The sequence below is a fragment of the Triturus cristatus genome, chromosome 4_1 (assembly GCF_964204655.1).
Source record: "Triturus cristatus chromosome 4_1, aTriCri1.1, whole genome shotgun sequence".
In the NCBI taxonomy this organism is placed as follows: Eukaryota; Metazoa; Chordata; class Amphibia; order Caudata; family Salamandridae; genus Triturus; species Triturus cristatus.
The window spans coordinates 1,121,299,886-1,121,323,038 of record NC_140585.1 but is presented as its reverse complement, the minus strand read 5'-3'; the positions used below and the strand labels follow the sequence as shown (position 1 = coordinate 1,121,323,038).

The 23,153-nt window shown below is 42.6% G+C and overlaps 1 protein-coding gene across 1 annotated transcript in view; it reads right to left on the bottom strand.

Moving 5' to 3' along the window:
- CPED1 (cadherin like and PC-esterase domain containing 1) overlaps positions 1 to 23,153 on the bottom strand; it is a 269,952-nt gene that overhangs the window by 35,393 nt on the left and 211,406 nt on the right. The window contains 2 exon segments of the mRNA XM_085654157.1: positions 8,679 to 8,780; positions 14,005 to 14,225. Of these exon segments, the coding sequence (XP_085510283.1) occupies positions 8,679 to 8,780; positions 14,005 to 14,225 (323 nt within the window).

Here is a 23,153-nt window from a genome sequence, read left to right as displayed (position 1 = left end):
TGTATCTATGCTAAAATTCAATAAAAAAGTTTTGAAAAAAATGTGCAAATTACCATTTTGTATGTTTTTTGAAGATACACTGGTGGAGGAGTGTAATTTAGGCTCCACCCTTTTATGTCAGGAATATATATTGTATTGTATTGTAATTGCATTTATCTAGCGCTTACTACCCCTGACGAGGCGTCGAAGCGCTTTTTCGGTGAGTAGCACTATATATACTCATATATATATATATATATACTCATATACAACATCTATATTCAACATGTGATTTGACTGCAGTATCATGTCACATTTAAATAAATGAATATAGTATATCCATTGCAAACACTACGATGTCATATACTTGAGTGTATTAATCGATTGCTGTATCCATGTTATGCATATTCACATTTAATATTGATAATTGATTTTACTTTGCGTGCCATTTTATATTGAAATTCATGTCCATATTGGTTTTGGAGGATTAACCAGACATAAGACCTTGACTGAAAATGTTTTCTTTAATTTGCGTTAACTTTTTTTTGCAGGTGCGTCCTTGTTAGCTAGAGAAAGACTCATTGTTTGTATTAGATGACTGATAGTGAGGCCTGCAGATAGGAATCTGGTGACAATTTAAGAGACATAATGATCAAAGAGGGCCTTTTGTTTATCACGTGACAGGCTGGTCTGAAGCTCAGTGTTGATCACTGCAGTCTTAGTTTCAATGAGATAAGAAATCAAGGGAGTAGTTGACTCCCCAGACATTCAGAAATTTGGTTGGTTCCTGGAGGGGTAAGGAGAGATAAGGACATTTTGAAGCTACTGTCATATCTAATTGGTGTTTCCATAGTTAGTTATGCAGACTTTCCTGATTCAGAGAGAGCAGATCTCTCTCTTGCTGAGCTGTTTCCTATGTGCTGAATACTTCTTTATTTTCCCTGAACTTCTACAGAAGTTCTATTTTATGCTAATACCTTCTATGCTCCCTGAATAGAAATCACCTTTAGCAAATTCGGTCCTCTATCTATGATTAGAATATAAAAGGGAAGTTTCTTTATGAAACACCTATTTGAGACAATTTGCTTCATTCTTGGTGTGGCTGTTATCATTCTGCATCTCATATTATTACGACTCAACTTATAGAGACAATTAAACCTGCAAACTGTACTGCTGTATTCGATTAACTTATTGTTATTCTTCTTATATACTGGATTGTTCAATATTCTAAAATAAATCCGTTTAATCAACATTATTGATTCCTGCTCCTCATTGTGGAGTCAGAATAAGGAGCTGTAAGCTCCCTTACAGTGCTTCAAGTCAACTAACAAAGGTTCATACGACCAATGGGGAAATATATTTGTTCATTGTATGAAAAGGCTAAAGTGTAAGTACCAGCGCACCATCACTTGCATATATTAAAAACGCTATAGTCCACTTTTCTATGATCACCAATGTTTTTGCCTCTTAGACAACTTTCACTCCCTTCTGGCCCTAATCTCTTGATATAGAAATTTACAAAATCCACATACTCTACTTTCCAGATGTTTTCTTACTTCACCACCATATGTTACTCCCCTAATGGCTTTGTAATGCCTATATAGAACTACCTTTTTCCCTTCTTCTCGACTCCTACCTTACAATTCTCCCTGGCTTTAAACATCTCTGCCTAGGTGTTCTCCATCTTTTTTCCCTCTTACTCTGCCATCTTTGCCACTTTTTCTTTCAGTCTTCCAACCTCAATGGCACTCCCTACTTCCGGCTCTGTCCATACCCCCCCTTGTGATGCCCTCCTATTGCCTACCTCTTCCTACTGTCCAAACATCCCACATCTACACTTCTGGGGTCTACTTCCTCACATTTACTCCTCTCCCAAACACTGTTATCCCTTCTTTCCATGCTGAAGGCAAGCTACCCAAAGCTCTGCCTTCCTGCTCGTCACCACATTTGAAGATATCATTTAATAATGTTAGTGGGAATAGAGACAGGTTTTGAGAGGCATGGTCCTTGTTCCAATTGTTTTTGCCACTGCTATTTTCATTTAATCAGGCAGAGAGTCACAATGGTTATGCATACTGCTCCAATGACACTCCTGGTCAAACTTACATACTACTTGCAGAAAACATATAGTGCTCATGTTGCTCAGTATCTAACATACACCTTGTGTCTTTTGATGTGTTTTTAATTGTTTTGGCACATTTTGTTCAGTTTTTGTAGGTGCTTTAGTCCGCCCTCATGCTAGCAATTGCCTTCCATGTGGAGTTGCTCTCTTCTCTGTTGGGATCCAGAAATGAGTCCAAACCAATGGGATCCTAGGGCGGGTGTAGACTATTCACAATTCACAAGTCATCTAGCAATGCAAGTCATCCACCACAAAGCAACCTTTAGAAAATTTGCAATGTGGACACTTTGGATCCTACTTAAAATTTGTGGGCTGTATTCGGTTCTGCCAACCCAGTGGAGTGATGCACGCTGCTGCCCTGGTGGGCTATTGCCCACCACATTTAGAGATCTCCAACTGCCTGTCCCAGATCTCTATGCCCGCCTAGGAGTCATCACAAAAGAGGCTCCTCTGAAGACATTGAAACTTTGCTGCATGGATGCCCACATAGGTAATTTTTAGAAGGCATATTATCCATGAATTGGTGCCCTTGCCAAGTACACTGTCCTAGGCCACCTGCCCATTTTTACATCATCGTTCTTGCTATTATGATTCATGGGTGTTCAGTCAGTTCCACTTGTGTTGGTGTCTCTATATCATGATTTCCAGTAGGGCTCATGGGAGCATGTTGTTAGATTTCTCAGTAAATTTGTCCAACACAACTTTACAAGCATTCAATATTGAGTCACCGCCAGTTCTAAGGGACGTCTCACTAAAAGAGACTTTCTCTGCCAATGACGTTTATATGACATCTGCCACATCTGCACACGTTTAGCCATGGAACCTGAGCAGCCTTCAGTTTCATGACCATTCCTCACATGGCGAATAGTATAGCCAAATCTGTAAATTTACTTTTATATTTTTCCTTGTCTGGGCCTCCAGTGGCATAGTTTATTCCATCTAGGACTTATCTTCAATAAGTGAGCAATACTGGGCAGCTCTACATCATCTGTATAGAATTTGCTAGAGTCGTATGATATCTAGAACAGATATGTGAACCTAGGACAAATATTCACCTGAGTTTGGCAAGTGTTAGATAGATCTGATGGAGATAATTAACCTGCTTTAATTTAAATGCCCTGTTCATAAAACCCCTTGTCACATATGCTCCTGTGTTTCAATTCCTATTCTTCTAGCTCTATTACAATAATTACCACCCATTTAGACCTTCACTCAGTGAGGGAAGTGCCCGTTTTCTCTAGTAGCGCTTCATGTAATATTGAAACTATTCTCTTCCATCTGTCACTGTTTATCAATAGAATTTGCAGTATGACATTGCTCTCTTGTTCAATCATACCGTTATTCCACATCATCCTAGCCACTCTTGTAAGATGACCGTATGCTAAAAACTGACATGAGTTATATCAAAGCAACTTCGTGATTCTCCACATGTACATAAGAATCCTGGTCCATATAGGTCCCATGCCTTTTTGAAGAAGTGTCTTTGCAATGCACTCACTTCTGGGTACAATACAATGAGGGGGTGCATGTATGTGCCAGCTAGACAATGGTAAAGGAAAAGCTGGTATCTCAAAAGAAGAACCTTTTTGGTCAGATGGACAGGGTACTCAGTATCCACAACATGGAGAATGATGCCTTATTTACATTGGTCCTTCTGGAATTTGTGGAGTCAAGAAGAAAGTCTGTCCAAGTCTACTTGTGCCACTGATCCTTAGCAATGATCTGGCTCATTCAGAGTTGAAGCTTATGAATGCGAGAGACAAGGCTGTCTCTCAGAGAGACTCTAAGAGCATTAACTCTAGGACTAGTGAGTAGAGACCAACAAGGAGAGTTGGAGGTGGAAGGGTGCAGTCTCTGTTTGCATCGGTGCAATCGATCAGTGGACCAGAGTTATCTGTTCTTACAAGAGAAGACACTGAGGGAGTGCTTATGACCACCTGGTGTAGTCTGTACTGTCTGCATGGCAGGCGATGGGACACCCAGACCAGGCTGTGCATCCTCTGTAGTTGTATTGGTTGTTACACTTATGTAGATCCTCTAGTGGTACCCCAGTGTGTTAGCCCAGTTATTGATTCCTTTCTCTGAGTGTTACTTGCCTTTCCATCTCAGTCGTGTTTCTCTACATCATTACCCTGTCTGGTGCATACTTCTGCTTGGTGTAGGCCATTGTGCATTTATCTCCATCTGTAAATCATCCACCTGTTATTTCTTGCCCTTATGGCATCTTCCTTTGTAAACTCCATAAAACATATCATGTAACGGTTGAATAATGGTCAAGTTCTCATTCTCAGAGGGAGGTGAAGAGTTAGCAAAACTTTACTCTCCACTGGTGATAATTGCTATGGTGGGCTGGATTGTGCCACAGTTGTCTCATTTCAGACAGACTCCTATTGTAGGTCGCACTCCTCATGGGAGCGATCAAAATTGATAGTTCTCGCAGGTCTCGGACTGATTCAAGTGGGTTCTGAGCTTGTAGGGCAGTCTCCCTCATTGTCCTTCAGGTCATGGCAAAAGTAGGGTTTTCTCGTCAGTCCTGTAGCCTGGTCCCTTCTCAATGGGAAGGCAGCAAAGATTGCAGTGCCTTGTTTAATCCTTCTTCTGGGCAGGTACACAAAGCTTCTGCTCAAATTTACAGATAAAAACTTGTAAACCGGGGATACAGTGCTAGGCTATTTTCTCAAAATATAGTTAGTTGGAGTCAAACCAACCAACAACTGAAATGTTGGAGGGAACCAACCAAGTTATTATGCATTTTTAGTTCAGATAAAGATTTGTATTTTGGTAACAGACATCCCCTAATGGTAAGCATGTTTCTGGTTCCATGGTAATGGAAGTTGCTTATTTGCATGTCAAAGGGTGAACTCTTTAAACTGACTTAATCAGGGAAGTAGGCGCAGAGATTACTAAACTGTTCTATTGCCAGTTTTGTAGGTCCAAACCAGACATGCAACAACCTGGCTACAATAGCATACAATAGAGGAAGAAGAAAGAGTGCTGCATGCAAGGCAATAAAAGGTTCGGCTACCTGAAGGCCGAATTATCTTACATGGCAACACGCCGGCTTGAAGCTACACTTACACCGACCCCAAGTACGGCGTATGCCAACTCCTCCTGTACACCACTGTAAGGGCACTTACCCACATATCTCGTACGCTGAAGAAAGTGAGGGTCTCTCTCCTAATAGATAACACTGATTTACCAGGAATCAGCATCTCCCGCACTATATGTATGTAAAAAGGTCTATACTCCAGAGGACGTTTGACCCTACACTCTCCTACTCCTCCCTTATGTCACTGTTTGTCATTATTGTCCTGCTACCTAGCAGCTAGGAGTAGGAGGTGCATTTGCTGCAGCTTCATGATGTGACCTACTGCTACCGACATGGTAGGGATTCACCTGCTTTTAATAGGACCTGGTGCTTTTTGCCAGGTTTGGGTAATATTAATTTTAGAGCAACTTTCAAGTGTGGAATTCCAACTTTAACTTATCCTGTGTTCGTCCATGGCCTGAATCTGCATGCATTCACATGTAGGGGTACTTTAGAATTTGACTCGAATGGTGCATTGCCAAAACATGGCAGACGGCGGTGATGGACATCCTAAACTACGTAGAGCTGGCGACCATGACTCATTTCCTGTAGCCGGGACCAGCAGGCAGCACATAGCAGTCCAGGGTGGAAAAATAACACACTTGCCTTAAAGCAGAGGGGAAAAAAGTAGCTGCACATTGGAGTTATTGCCTTTTGTTCAGCAAGAATAAACTTCTTATTTCTGAGTTTGTTCTCTGCTTTGCTGAGCAGCCGCATCCAACATAGCACCCGCTCTGTAAATGATCAGCGCCTTTAGTGTGGTCAATACAACAACAATTCCACAAAAAGCAAAGAGCTGTCTGCAAGGCAGTAGGGGGGTCTGGAAATCTGGCAGGTCCTCTTCCATTAAGAGAGCAGAGGCCATAACTAATGCTGACCTTGTAGGTCAGCTGATCGCTCATCCTATTATTGTAAGAGTGTAAATGTGCATATCATTTTAATGGAGGACATGCATCTGTGCTGCTTCTCAGTGCAAGTGTTTCTGCTCTGTAAATACATGGGGCCCTGAAGGTGCCAATATAGTGGATGTATGACGTTACAACGCATACTTTTACAACGCATGCACTTACAACGCATTTTTTACAACGCAACATCCACTACAACGCATTCCATTACAACGCAGGACACTACAACGCATTTTTAAAAACTACCTTTACAACGCATTCCATTAAAACGCATACTACCTTTACAACGCATACCATTACAACGCATAATATTAAATTGCATTTAAGGTAAGTATTAGATAGTATAGGGGTAAAAATTACTTTTCTAACTCCAGGGGGTGCAACAGTAGGGTAAGTGTTGGATAGTATAGGGGTAAAAATTACTATTCTAACTCCAGGGGGTGCAACAGCAGGGTAAGTGTTGGATAGTATAGGGGTAAAAATTACTATTCTAACTCCAGGGGGTGCAACAGTAGGGCAAGTGTTGGATAGTATAGGGGTAAAAATTGCTATTCTAACTCCAGGGGGTGCAACAGTAGGGTAAGTGTTGGATAGTATAGGGGTAAAAATTACTATTCTAACTCCAGGGGGTGCAACAGTAGGGTAAGTGTTGGATAGTATAGGGGTAAAAATTACTATTCTAACTCCAGGGGGTGCAACAGTAGGGTAAGTGTTGGATAGTATAGGGGTAACAATTACTATTCTAACTCCAGGGGGTGCAACAGTAGGGCAAGTGTTGGATAGTATAGGGGTACAAATTACTATTCTAACTCCAGGGGGTGCAACAGTAGGGCAAGTGTTGGATAGTATAGGGGTACAAATTACTATTCTAACTCCAGGGGGTGCAACAGTAGGGCAAGTGTTGGATAGTGTAGGGGTTTTAATGTAATATTATGCGTTGTAATAGTATGCGTTGTAAAGGTAGTATGCGTTGTAATGGAATGCGTTGTAAAGGTAGTTTTTAACAATGCGTTGTAGTTTCCTGCGTTGTAATGGAATGCGTTGTACTGGATGTTGCGTTGTAAAAAATGCGTTGTAAGTGTAGTGCGTTGTAAAAGTTGCGTTGTAAAGGTTGTTCCCCAATATAGTGCTCTCAGCTATGAGGATTCTGTTCCTCGGGCTGAACACTTGTCCAGTCTACTTTTTTAGAATGCCCTGCAACTGTCTTGTCAGGTATATATTTGGAACAAAGAGCTTGCTTACAAATACCTTAAAATGATCAAAGACAATAAAGCAGGGTCTGACAATAAGGAATCACACCCAGCGGGCTGACAATAGTAGACTGCTGGGATGAATTACTGGTTGACGGATGAAGGCATCTGCCAAAAAGTAGTGTATGCCCCATCCGGCAATCTTCCGGCGACCCAACTTAACAAACTCCCTCCATGGCAGTCAGCATTTATTTTATTTATTTATCTACCAACCGCAACCTCCCACTTGATTTCACAAAAGGCTTGCATAGTGGGTGCATTAAACATGGCGCCTACTTAGAGTCAGTTCTGTGAAGGTAGTTGTGGCAGCGGTGGCTCCCTTTACAGCAGAGATCTCCTCGCCAGGTAGGTGGGGGTCTCTCAATAGGGCAAACAGCTGTCGGCCTAGGTCTAAATGACCCGCTATGGTTATTGAGCCATCACTATGTTTGAAACATGCCCATCTAATTCTGGACACTGTGATGGATTTACTAACACAGCACAATGCCCTTCTACCCACCTTTTCAAGCCAGAGTGGCGTCATTATTGACACTGCAGGCCCTAAAGACATGTGCTCCTCTCAGTGTCTGTAATACATTGTGACGTTTGTAATGATAAAACCTGGCAAAACACTTAGAACAGGCTTACGATTGTGCAGCTAACTAGGCTTTTTAATCTGGTTTTCGTATTAAGATAGTACTAAGTTATGAAACAGTAAGGGCCTGATTGCGAGTCCAGTGATCCTGGAGCGGGCGGCACGCCATCGCTCCACTCCAGGACCACCGAAACCCACCGCTGCCCGCCCGCCACATTACAAGTCATTTTGTGGTCTGGCTGGCGGGTGGTGTGGCGGTCCAGCGGCAGTGCTGTTTAAAGGCTCATTGTGAGTCTTAAACAGCACCTCCTCGGACCGCAGGTGCATGTTCCTGCACGGGAAAGAATGCACCATGATGTGCATTCTTTCCTGTATAGGAACTGAGGGTACAAATCTACAAGGGGGCATAAACATGTGCCCTATGCTTGTACCCCCGTGCAGAGGGGTCCATGAGACCGCTGGCAGTGAGGAAAGTCGTAATGTGCATTTTGGTGCCTCAGGGCACCACCATGCATATTGCAGCCCTCAGACCGCCACAGGGCCACCATGGAACGCAGTTCCCTGGCAGCTGCGGCGGTTCAATGGTGGTCAGACCAGCAAAGTCCTAATAGAGCAGTCGGACCGGCATTGTGGCGGTGGCTGGACCGCCGCCAAGAGTCTGGCGGACCTCGGACCACCAGACTCGTAATCAGGGCCTAAGAGTTTCAAAGGGCACAATACTTATACATAAAGTTGAAAGACAGACAATGCTGCATGTTACCTTCTCAGTACATCTTGGATAATGTTCAGGTGTTTCCAATTAAGCCATTGGACACCACCCACCACTAATATAGTGTAGCTTGTATCCTCAAGAGGGCGGGACCTAAAATACAAAATGAATGAAAGACACATCATGGGGGGTATCAATGGATAGTGTTATAGAAGAAATGTAATACGAAGACACTGTGCAGTAGCAGACAACAGTAGAGAGCGTCACACAGCTATACGTGGTGAAATAGCAGTGCAGGCCTAAAATCTCATGCTGATGAGAGAGAGGTGAAGGGTTCACTTGAAGACAGAATGCATGACCTGTAAGGTCCTAGTTAAAGGAAAACTCGTGTTTGGCGAGCTTGAAGGGATTTATTGCCTTAAGCACACAGGGACATATTCTGTGTTCTCAACAAATTAAAAATGACTAAACAATAGGAGCAGGAGATTGAATTAGCCAAGAACACATGGACTCTGATAAGAGGTCTTGGGAGCAGAATGATAAAGCACACATGCAAATACACATGCATTCAAGAGCAGAAAGTAGTTGAGCATTGTTAGAACTGCAATAAAGGATGTGTTAAGAGCTAGGTTAAAGTCGAGGGTCACAAGTGACTTCATGTTTTTCTACAACCAATATGTAATCACCTAGTAATTCATTGATTAATATTTTGTAATAAGTATTGTCTGACGATGAAGCAGCAAATGGAGACTGGCTGTGTAACTGAGTGGAGATGGTCGCTCTCCCTGCTGCGACAGCAAAGAGCTGTTTTTACATTGCCAAGAGGAGTCTGTCTTTTTTTTAATTTTTACGTTACCCTACAACAATGGGAACTAGGCAGAGAGCAACACAGGGACAAACCAGAAGAACATGAAACAGCACAATATAAACCAATTTCCTAATGATCTGCTTAATCAAAAGCCTTTGGTACTATAGTCACTACCCCAATGCAAGCTAAAGGTGACAAAACAGCTTTCACTGCAGTAAAGCAGAAGAAAAACAGCTTTTCATTGCAGGGGTTTTCAATGATATATTTGGGTTTACATGAGATATGTGGCTCAAGGTGGACTTGTATTTGTTTGCTGTGGTTGCACCTGTGTGACAACTGTCCAGAATTTCAAAAGACTGTCCCTTATTTGAAGCGAAAACTTAACATCCATCTGTCCTCCCACATTACTCTACATGACACCTTGTGAAGTGATGATTTCGTGGACCCAGTTCAGACTTTTTGGTTGCAGATAAAGAGAAAGGATTGAATATAATCTAAGGCAGAGAAAGTGGCTCAAGCTCATTCAGTGGTTAATTTGTACTGGGGGTTGCAGGCGCTGAGCACTGGCACTTATTTTTGGGTACCAGGACTTATTTTTCATCATTAGACTTTGAATGAGAGCAAGAGACAGAACGGCAGAAAAGGGGATAAAGAAGGAGAAAAGCATGAAAATACTGTCAAAGAGAGAATGGAGGCATTTGCATGAGGGAGATGAACAGACAGGAAGTGGAGGGTGATGGAAGAAAGAGGCATAAGCTGGAATCAAAATGAGGCAGCTTTGGTATTCAGCAAAGTGAAATTCAGCAACATTGGCAATGGGTGTCTAAGAAAACCCTTGAGCCTAGGCACTATTTTTCTCCCAAATTAAAAAGTGTTCCCATTCCAAGAGTCTGCTCATCGATATGTTATGGTATTTTCTGTTGTTTCAGTTTTGTTGACCTTCGCTGTTCTGAGTACAGATGGACTAGATTTAGTTTTGCCTGTTCTTGTTGAATCAATGACACAATATCATTATAAACACAATTGTTGACAAAAGTATAGTGTCAAAAATATGATTTGCCACAATATCTAATATCGTGTTCCTACACTTATCATTAAACTATTTAAAAAAATAAAACAAATATAAAAACATTATACACATAATAAATTACCAGTAAATATCAATCCATATAAAAAATATAATATATTCTCAGTTTCTTAGCAAACTACTCACCTAAAAAAATAACTAATCATTAAAAATCCATTTGTACTAAACATATAAACTAAAATAGATATTAAAATAAATAAAACATTACAATTACATATAAATAATAAATGAAGTAATGTACACAGAATTAATAATCAACAATTATTTGAAAAAGAAAATACATTGAATTTAATTAAACTTCCCACCCTATTCCCCTGCAAACCCAACATTCCACAAGCAAAATATTGCTTAATGAAAATCAGTATTAAACTATTTAAATAATTAACAATCAATTAAATAATTATTAACAATTGAAGACTAATCAACAATAATTTATAATTTTGAATTACTTAATTAACTTCCCAACCTATACCCTTACACACCCTACAACTCAATACTAATATATCCCTTAAATACATTGGTAATCAACTATTCACCTGTTTACCAATTAATTAAATAATTAATTAACAACATTAAAAACAAATAAAACATTTTTTATAACTTAATTAACTTCTCACCCTATACTGCTACAAACCCAATGACCTGCTACTAAAATATATAACGTACTATAACTAATAATAAAACAAAAATTATAAATTCAAAATATAACACGAAACAAATTACATAACAATACATTAAAAGTTAATTAACAATAAAGAGCATATTAACAAAAATTGAACATATTTCTAATTTAAATAACGTTCCACCCTGTCCTACAAACTCAACTATACCCTACAACACCATAAATCACTAATAACATTTAAAAAAATCACTTAAAAGTACAAAATTACATTTTTTTAAATAATAACAAATATACCACCAATACTCACACTTATAATTAATATATTAACTTAAACACATTAAAATAATTCAAACAACGAAATTTGTTACAACTGTACTACTGAAAACGATATTAAAAACATTATTCTTAAAAACAATATTACTTACCATAAAACGATATTCTTGGCAGCGATATTCTATACTACTATATTTTTGCATCACAATAGTATTTCTTTCTGATATTTATACAATTCAATGTTTTGAACTCAATATTTTGTGGAAATACCCTTCTTGTCTTTTAACCTCACATTCCATGATTTTACTTGGAGATTAGCCAATAGTTGGTAAAGACTGCTTAGTGGGTCGCCAATTGGTTTTTACAGAGATGGAGCTTGTTACACACCTGTACAGAAAGGATAAGTTGATTATGTCTATGAGATCTGTCTCGAGAGATAGAAGGAAATGCCACATGCAGTTCACTGCAGGCTTACGCTTGATAGTTATTAGCTTTTGTTATTTGGGTCATCCTTAATTCATTTTCTTTGATCATTGGGTGGAAGAAGGTAAAGGAACTATGAAACAGATATGAGGTCACGGGAGGGTAGGATGATGGTTTATCAGCAAATTGTTGACTCGATAAGGAGCTATCAAATATATGACCCATTAAGGAAGGGGAGAGGGATTACAACAGAGTAGACCTATTTACTTTTTTAAAGGATTAGAAGCTCAAAACTTCATGTGGCTTCAGAGATGATTCTACTATCTTGTTACGGACTGCTGAATTAAAAATATTCCCAATAATAAAGAACAGCTATTTTTGGTCAACATGAACCTCATTTATTTTATTTGAGAGCTGCTCTGTGTTGTTTTAAATGGGTGGGAGTGCAAATGCTCACATAAGCACAGGAGGATGTGACTTCCCCAGATTCTCCCAAATCATGGCACACCTTACAGAAGAGACTAGAGGCTTTTTTAGAGTTTGGAAAATGGGATACTCCATCTCAACTGTAACATGTTTGTCGTCTACTGTATTAAAATTGCATTAGAAGCTACAGACCGTGATATGCCAGACAAAATAGCCACTCATTTTTGATGAAGTATGCAGTTGAGATTCAGGACAGGAGCGACCACATTGATACGGACGCGCTGCACTACAAGAATGCGGCCACAATGTCTCCCCCCTGAGCCTATGGGACCCAAATAAATAAAGAAGAGCGAGAACAGTGTTTTCTCCACATTCTGAAAGAATTGAACCACACTACATAAAACCAAGGGGACGGTGTTCTCCCTGGCTTGGAAAATATAGGGATCCCCCTATTCTACCGGTCCTGACGAAAGCCGTTGGTAGACCTGTTTTCACTATGTGATACGAGGGACACATTATATATCCCATATACACATCCATTTTCTCCATTTTAACCTTACCCCATCTAGGCTCTTAAAACATCTTTTTTCCTAGATAAGTGGTAAGTTTAAATTTCTTATTTTGATGCAGATCCCAACTAAATCTCTTCAATCAGACTGATTACCTCCTGGTGGAGGCAAAATAGACCCAATGATGATGCTACCAGCTACAAGTATGTCAGTGGCAAAGTATATACCACTGACCGAAAGTAACTGTTGAGGGTCCCACAGATGTTTTCAAAAGCGATAACTCAAGGACATATGATCCCACTCTCTTTTGATTTTTGTTGGTGTATATTTGAAAGCTGAGTGGTTTCTGGATATCTGTTGCTTTTCCTTCCCTCCTATAGTATTTATGAGTATGCAGTCTACCAAATTCTAATTAAGGTCCTACATTTTTACAGAGATGAGTGAGAAAGACACATTCTAGAAGAGAGAGGATGTAGACTGTAAGAGAAAGCACAAGAGTGCACACAGTAGCAGGAGAGAATGCCACGGACGATGTACATTTAATGTAGTTTACAAAACAAAATTTGTATGAGAAAAATGCAAGCAAAAAGAGGGACATACCTTTTATTTGAGGGTCAGTTGACATCTTACGGGCAGGGCAATTATAGCTGGAGAGGTAGTAGACACGTAAGAAGGCACAGACATTTGGGGGAAGTAAAGGAACATAGGCAGAGAGGGGGCCCAGAGTAATGCTTGCATACTTTAGCTGGGATGACTCTACAAGCACTAAGGCACTCATTACTGGAGTGGCAGGACTAATAATACATCTGTAAATCCCAATATTGCAGATGCAGAAATTCCCAGGTGCAGTATTTCTTTGGCCAGGTTTCCTCATTTCAGAAATGCTCGTCCAGGGATGGTAGTCTGACTTTTAGGGCATAAAGCCTTCGATGTTTTAGCATACTACAAAGGAGCAGGAACTGTGGGTACATGGAGCAATGCATCACTCCAGTCTGCAGATTACTTAAATGATGTCAACACCCCCACATTGAAAATGATTCCAGCACCGCTGGTTTCCCTTCCCCAGCACAGCGGCATCTGACTTCTATCGGGCTCTGCTATGGTTGTACTAAAGCAGAGACCACATTTTGAAAAAACTGGTTTTAATTCAATAATACAAACAGCATTACTCATTTTAGGGCAAGAGCATTTCCAATATGGCAGTGCGTCCGCTGGTAGTTGGTCAGTACCTGTATATAAGATGCTCTAGCGCCTTTTCAAACGTTGGTCTGTGCTTCACATTGATCCAAAACTGTGGATAATAGGAATAACTGATAAATAATTTGCCATTGTTCACGTTAGTGTAGAACCTCGTGCCATGCAATTTGTGCCACTCCTGGATGGTACTATTCACTCTTTCAATCAAGTAGTACATCATTCCTCTGTTGGTTGAATCCCCAATAAAGAGAACCTGTTAATACAGAAAATATTAACTTCATAAACATTGAGGTGATCCACCCCTAATTCCCACCACATCCCTCCCAAAGTCAGCAACTTCCCACATGAGTCCCATGAACCATTTTCAAAAGTTGCTTTTATTGTAGCATACCAATTAAACTGGTGCTTACAATTTCATTTGTATTTCTTCATCCCACATGCCGGCTGTAATCACTGGAAACAAAGGGCCTGATTTAGAGTTCTTCGTCACAAACGAGGCGGCATCCCACTCGCCTTATTACAAGTGCCATACGATATAAAGCACTATTCATAAAACAGATGAAAAATGCATTTGTGATGGAGTAACCAGACTGCAAAACTCTTAATCGGGCCCTTATATATTTTGCCTGTAGTTTGCTTACAGGGAATATTCATGTGCCCATTTAAGTGAAAGTCCAAAAACCAGGGACTGCAAGATTATTAGCAGCATGAACCAGACCTTCTAAAGCAACAAAGCCCCATATCTGGAAGGATTACACAAGAGAAGTTTTAAACTAGGAAGGGGTGGGGGGTAATGCCATGCTCAAAGTAACTGATCAGTGCTCAGATTGTGGATAACAATGTCAGCAGTGAATTGTGATGGAATTTTCTTCTGTTGGAGGTAGAGAATTATACACCATGAATATGATTTCAACAAAGTCTTCTCACTGGTGCACACCCCAAAAGTCATCTAGCAAGTTCAATTATATGAGACAACTATTCTACTTAAACAAATCACAAAAGCAAACCGCCCAGGAAAGAACTGTTCAAGATCATACATTAATTCAGTAACCAGATAGCCCAATCCTCACTGTCTCAAAATGGAGACACCCCCAAGTCTCATGGAAACAATGTAGAGTTATTACCAGAGATAATGACAACATATTGGCCCTTTCTACCCCCTCCTTCCAAAACTAGTTAAATGTAATAAATACATGAGACTGTCACAGGTATTAGGTAAGGAGAGGATGGATACACATTTTCAGCATTTCCTGATTATATATATTTTTTTTCTTTAAATTACATTCTTATCACATGCAGTATAGTTCTCGTGACACTTCATACACTCATAGACATCACTGAGCAGTTTGGTACAATATCTTGGCAGAGGGTCAACTGAAAATAAGTTATTTTGTCACATCTATCACAAGCGGTAAATTTAAGAACAATGTTGATGGATTCACAGGAAAATTGGTGTTCCAGCTTATGAGGGAAATATTACAAATCACTAGAAATTTTCATGAAATGCAGTATAGTTCACATGACACTTTCCACACTTTTAGACGTCACTGAGCCGTGTAGTTCAATATCTCGGCATAGAGTCAACTGGAAAAATGTGCTGCGTCACACCTATTTTAAGGGATACATCTAAGACCAATTTTATGTGATTTTAAACAGGAAAAATTGTGTTCCAGGTTAAGGAGGAGATATGTCATATAAAATCACTAGAAATAAAATAGATAAATGTGACAAGTGGAAATATTAGACAGATGGGAGTTTTATTATTTCCAGTTATTAAAGGGACTCTTTTACACATGGACACCAAACTCACCATACATCAACGAATAACCACAACAGACAACCCCATCTTATATTGTCTGCCCGTAATCGAAAATGATATCTTTCTTCTCATTTTCAAGGAAAAGAACCGCAGTTCTAGGAATAGCAACTCTCAAACCAGACTAGGAGAAAAGCCTATTCCAAGCATATCTTGTTAAAAAAACTCTGGACACAAAATGAAGGATCAGATTACTAGTTCACCTAGAGTGAAGGACTGCATGTCCACAACATTTTAAGTTCTACACTGGTTACTCATTAAATGTAGAATATTTTTCAAATCATTCTGCATATCCATTGGGGATGTAAACATGGTAGGATCAACTACCATCCATCAAACTCATAAGAGCCTTCCCAGGACAACAATTCTCCAACCCATATTTCAATGTCAATGTAACCTGAGCAGTTGGAACTATTCAGAATATGTATCACATAACACATCCAACCCCTACCCCACCCAGCAACCCTATAGACTTAACTAATAATCATAATACCTGCAACAAATCAATACAAAATAAATGCTCTAACAAATATATAAGAAGACATCCAACTCCAAGACCAGACTGGCAATGACTGAAGAAAGGTCAAGCACAATAACAATGCAGCTGAACGACTAATCACAGGAAAGAAATTAATTATGTCTTCTTTTTCTCAATGTTATCATGCTAGCCAGCTAACTAATATGGGTTCGGATTTATTGCCACAGGGCACAGATTGTGAGTAGGTGATACCAATTTTAGCCCTCTGAACAAGATAGTCTTAAAGCTTCCATATGCATGTAAGACCAATGGGGTCTTTAGTGAATGTCTTTATTAATGAGATGGTATAATAGCATACTGTTCGGAGAGATCTGGAATGCACCATGTCACTCCTGCAACAGTAAAATATTTATACATATAAACACAAAGGTATATTTTCATTACAAAGCACCAAATATGTTGCTGTTCTCCATCAGCCACAACCTCAGAATGAGTTTTCCGGCACCGCAGAGACTGGTATGATTTTCATTTTGATGACAATTGAGTAACTACAAACGAGACAATTTTTGCCTTGAAAAAGCCCTCAGCCTGCTTGCCCCTAGGGCAAAACACGTGTCGGCTGTCCTTTGTCTACTGGCACTTTGACAAAGAAAAAGAAACACAGCATATTATATTGTGAAAAGTAGATCTGATTTGGAATTAATTATCCTAGATACTATTAACGACTATTAGGCACAGACCTCACTCCGAACTGAAATCCACATCATCAGAATTAACCGCAATCATTTTAATCCTCCTCCTAACTCTACATAATTTCACTTAACGTCTTCACAGACATCATCTCCAAAGACATCCTTTCTCCTCTCAGCGTACTTCTCTAAAGACTACCCATAAGAACACCTTCCATTCTCCCTTCTTCAAGTCTTTAAACCTTCCATACCCGCCACCCACCCTTCTATAAAAACCCAATAACTAAATCCTCTTAACTTCAGTCCAGTGATATCTTTCAGGGAGCTCTATTAATCAGTTTGTCCGCTCCCTGCAAGGGAACAATGGAGTAAGAGGGAGAAGCAATTGACTAGAGAGGAAGACACTTGAAAGGCGCACTATTTGTGTCACCCTTTATCTTTGAAACCTCCCACAAATGTAACTGATAATTATTCTACTTTTAATGTTGATTTTTAAGACCATTAATATCTTTGCTTGCAATGCTCCTCAGGTTATTCCAACAGTAACTGGTAAAGCATACACACCCATCATGTCTCAAGAATGCCATAAGGGACTGTCATGGGGCCACCACGGGACCCAACACTTACACAACAACCTCCCAAACATGCTAGACGTAGCATTGCACAAACAAACAGAACAGTGGCGACACACTGTATAATTGGGTATCAATGTACTCCCAACACCATTTGCCAGCAAATAACAGCACACGGAATGCCAACAAAACTGGTTAGAGAGGGGTCCTTGGATGCATCATTGCAAGGAAATTGCACTTGTACCCCGTCTCGAAAATGTTATCCGACTCCTTGTTCTTGGAAAGTTTTCTGATGCTTCAGATCTAGGTTTGCTCTCAATAAGTACCCCAATATACACATATACATGCACACATATAAAACATTAAAGATGGGGCTGGCCAAGAGGATAAGGGTTTCTACCAACAGCACCGTTCTTGATCCAGCTGCACCATCATTCCCTGCCCGCTAACCAGACAAAGACAGAGTCCTGCCAAGGGAGCAACTCGTGGGCACCTTCAGGCATGGCCCAGCCTTTGCGGGGCCCTCTCAGGACCCAGAAGGGAATGAGCGTGACTTGGCAGGGAACTCATAATGGTGGCTTCTGCACTGCCGACCCCCAAAAATCAGATTTCAGGCACTGAAGGAGGAATCATCACTTGCACACCAACGAGCAGCAATGATATCAAAGCAAGATCGTCCCATGGGCACTGATAAGCACTGCAGTGGCGGACCGCCAAACAGAGGCTCTGCATCGGCCAGGGCCAGGGAGCCAGGGCCCTGATCACCTCAGGGGCGACCACAGGGGTCCGGAGGGCACATATTGCAGCAGCCAGAAATGAAAGGTGAATCATCTCCTACAGGTAAAAAGTACAGGGTTAAGAGCCTATGGGGACTTTATTGTGTGCCCACACGTAGATCACCTGCATATGGAGGATCTCAGACACCTAACAACCCAAAGCCATCCCTCCCAGAGTCAACTGCTTGCACTGAAGCAAGGATCAACCCCTGCTCATCGATGAGACATAGTGGTGGCAAAACTAGCATAATCCCTGGGGCAATAACAATGCACCTTGGTGGCAGCCTGCAGGGCACAGATCCTTCCAATGTTGGCAACCCAGGACTAAACCAAATCAAAACAACCATCAGAGGATCTGGCCCCCACAGACCACCCGACAGATACGAAGCAAGAGTCCTCTCCTACATGCAATGAGCACGGATTGCAACACCCTTGGGGCACAATCTTGAATCACACACAGAGGGTGGCCATAAGTAGGGAGGAAGATACAGGTGAACCTGTTGTTTCCCCAGGGGATAAAGGGTGGGCCTATTCCCTAGGGTGACAAACATTGCAAATGGTGTCTAACCGGGTCCTGCCCCGCAACCAGCCACCACCACAATTTTTTATGCCGAAACACCTCTGGGGAGCAAACAAGCATCTAACCAGTATCGTCATAACACTCCGCCACCAAACAAGAGAGCCTGGACCAGGCTTCCTTCTTAATATAGTCTGCATCTCATGTGCCTCTGCAGACATGGTTACTCAGTGTGGACGCAAACAGTAATTTGGTTTCCGTCTGGAATGCAGTAGACCGGCCAGCTGCAGTGTGGAGTCCTAAAGCCCCTAACAAACACATCAGCAAAGCCTCAAGCCACTATGTTCGACTCAAACAACCCACAGGTGGTGGACACTCATACTGCGACTAGTGAGACAGCCAGTTCCAGTTACAGAAGAAACAATCCTGGCTGTGAGCAGTTGTCCCAGAGGCTCCCAGTATATTCATATGATAAGCATGGCCGATCATAAAAACAAAAGGGACACCACCCTAAATGATATACTCCCTAAGGCTCAGGAGGTAGAGGGAGATGAGAGCTGGGGGGGGGGGGGGGGAATCACAGCTGTCGTCTGTCGCAGAACACAGATAAGGGAGCTAAGGGACATCAAATGGGAAATGGTATAATTAGGTCAGAGAATACACTGCCTAGAAGATGCAGGAGATGCCAGAGAGAAGAAGCTTGAGTCCTTCTGTCGGGAGGTGCTGAAATTGAGAGAGCAAAACATTGATCTGTAATGCTGTTAAATGGTAGCGGCAGTTTCAGTCGATAACCCTTCAAGTATTGCCCGGCGGTAATCGCCTCTCATACCATTCGATAATTTACCAATGAAAGAGGCAGGCGCCGGAGACTGGAAGGCAGGAAACAAAGTTTTTATTCCGTCGGAGCAGAACACATCAGATCAGACAGCAAGGTATCGTCACGAGGTGCTCTAACTGCATCTCTGAGGCCTGGCCTCTTATACACAGGTTTATGACTTTATTGCAGAGTTTATCATACATGGCACATTCTTGAGATTGTCTTGGAACATGAAAGAACATCCTCGGAATCCCCACTTCGAGCTCGTTCCCACACATATCTACAGTGGAAGTCCCCACCCCATCCACAGTAGGAGATGGCTATCACACAGCTGGACATTCCGCCAATTCCCGGGGGTGTGTGCGACCAGCCGGGTCTCAGGGGGGTAGGGGCTTTGATCTACTGTAATCCCTTTGATGTGGGGTGTTTCCCTTACAGTAGGGGTAATAAACTGCATCCGCAGGGCTAGGTGATGGCCTGGGATCGGTTCGGACAATGGGGCGCAGAGGAAGGGGGTTATCAAAGAGATGCATGACCATGTATGGGATGCCGGTCAGGCGTGGGATGTGGTTCCATGGCAGGGTCGCGCAGAAGGAGAGGGTTTATGGCCCGTGTATGAGAGAGCGGGGGTGGCCGGCGCGCGGGGGATGCTTGCAGCGCCAGGGGGACGCGCTGACGATCGGCAATGAGCAGGGAGAGACCAGGGTGCCTAAAATGGCTGCCGTGCGCTTTCCTGTGTGTCGCGCTGGGGAGAGACAAGATGGCGCAGATAATGTTCAGTTTGCAAGCTAAATTTCCACAGTCCTCCCTTTTAACATGTCTCGCCAGCTTGTCTAGTTCGGATCTATCCCCATAATACTATGAACTTCCATCTCATACAGAGCTTTCATTCGTTCCGCTTCAAAGTTCAAAGTCTTAGGGCAGATGCAGTTCATAAAAAGCGAACATAAAGGTGGCAGACACTGAATCCCCAAGCAGCATCCACATAGTATCACAATTGGTATTAGGATAAATGAGAACAGCCTCCATCCCCAACTTCTAATAGTGTCCCAAAACCAACTCCCCAGTGACCATTCTTCTTGCTCCTGATGAACCTCTGCGGAAAGTCTGTGGAGGTGTTCAATTGCTTTGTAGACTGAGGGCGAGTTATCCGGTACGTAGGTACAACAGCTGGACCCAATGATGCGGCATGCTCCTCCACGATCAGCCAGTACCACATCTAGAACGAGGCGGTTCTGAAGAGCCACTAGGCGGACGGCCTGGAGCTCGGCGGTGTTGTTGGCGAGGACGCCAGCCGTAATGTTCATCGCCGTTTCGACTGCCTTGGTTAAGTGGCGGATGGCACGGCTGTTTGCCATTGGACCCCAGAGTGGAACGAGACCTTTTACTGCGTCCATGAACTGTGCTCCGGTGGAGTCGGCTTGCACAATGTCTTTGGCACGTTTCTGTCGGTGATGGTTTGCTGGAGCCACATATGTCGGAGGAAGGACAAAGGCGATGTAGCAGGTGCCTCCCCAACCTTTCGGAAGCCAGGTGTAGGCCTTAGTACCACAGACGAAGTACATATTCGGGGAGGCAACAAAGGAGGGTGGATCAACTGAGTCCAATGTTCGGGTGATGAGGCAGGAGCTGTGGCCCACCGGCTGCGCCCCCAGGCCTTCGAGGCACACAAATCCAGTGATGTTGATGACGGATAGGGCCACTGTTAGGGTGGCGGCCGTCCGTTTCCGGAGGTAAGAGAAGGTGGGTCTGGCTGGGTTGTTGAACACTTGCATTTCAACTCGTTCTTTGGCAGGGATGTCCATGTGAAAGGAAGGGTTTGATCTCAGAGGACAGAAGGGGGCAGAAGTTCTTCCAGTTTTGTTCAGCCAGAACCCATGGTAGAAGTATGACATGGTTCTGCCGGAAGTGGCATTGTCCTTGTAGCTTTCTTGCAGGAGGATTAGCCAGGCGAGGCAGGAACCATGGACAGAAAAAGGTGAAGGGATGAAAGGGATAGAGTGTCCAGTAGCATGTGGTAGCAATCCACAGATCCAGCAATTAGTGGCGTTGGCGGCAAGATTGTGTTGGTGGAGCAGCTGCACAAAAGAGTTATTCCAGAACTCCTTACGCCTTTCTCGGAGTTGGGGTGAAAGTGAGATCAGATGGTGTTCTTTCATGGTGGTAGGTTGAACGGTGGTCAGCAATGCCTTATGAGCGGGTGTGCTCTCCTCCATGATCCAGAAGGTGACCATGAGGAGAAGGCAAAAGAGAAGGGTAATGAAAAGTGTAATAGTCTTTGAGCTGTGCATTCTGTCAGTCTTTGGGTTTTTGTAGTGGATCTTCGGACGTCCGGTTGCTTCCATCATCTTCATGTCGGGCGCTTCCATCACCTTCAAGAGACTCGGTAGCGGGCAGGACCACAGACTTTGTTTAGTTTCTCTCCTGGTGGCCTTTGAGGTGACTAGGCTACCGCTCTGAGATTTCCACTTAGTTTGTGGTCTGCTTAGCCGAAGTTCTCTCCTTTCGTCGCAAGTTATACCCTTCCTTGGATGGCACGGTGGGATCGGGATATTTCACTAGCTCAAGTGTCTCCGTATCTGGGCGGCGGTTCAGGGATGGTCGGTCTCTGTCCAGAAGTTCTTCTTGGGCGGTGATGTTGTCCGTGGTCGTCAGGGTCGGTGATACCTTCTTGCAGTGGTGTGCATGCAGCCAATTGCGTTTCCCCTCCACTCGAAGAGCTGTTCGGGTGGTGATTAGGACTTGCAGGGGGCCCGTCCACCGGGGCTCCAGACTCTTGGTGCGCTGGAAGTTACGCACTAAGACAAAGTCGCCGGGTTGGATGTCGTGCCCGGGGCCCCTGGAAACATCGGGAATGGCTTGCAGCACCTGCTGATGGATAACAGACAACGTTTTAGTTAGGTTATACAAATAGTCAGACATGAGGACGTCCGGGACGTCGTGGATGGATGTTGGTTTTGGTGCAGTCCAAAGGTTCATGGGCCGCCCAAAAACGACCTCGTAGGGGGTTAAGTGGTGTTTAGTGGGGGTGGAACGCATTGATAGCAATGCTAGTGGGAGAGCGTCTGGCCATTTCAGTCCTGTGGTGGCAACTATTTTTGCTATCTTAAGCTTCAATGTGGCATTATGTCACTCAACCAAGCCTGCAGATTGGGGATGGAAGACCGCGTGGAATTTCTGTTTCACACCCAGCCCCTTTAAGATGAGTTGGATAACCTCGGCTACAAAGTGGGGGCCATTATCGCTCCACAAAATTCGACAAAGGCCGTATCGGGGGAAGAATTCTTTCAGTAGTACTTTTGCAGTAGTCATAGCGGTGTTGTCGTGGGTTGGGTAGGCCTCCACCCACTTGCTGAAGGCACACACAACGACAAGTACGTACTTAAAACCTTGGCACCTTTCTAACTGGACATAGTCCATTTGTAGGACTTCAAAGGGGTGATTGGGAACCCCAAACCCTCCCCGGGGTACAGCAGTTCCTTTCCCGGGGTTGTGTTGGAGGCATACCAGGCATTG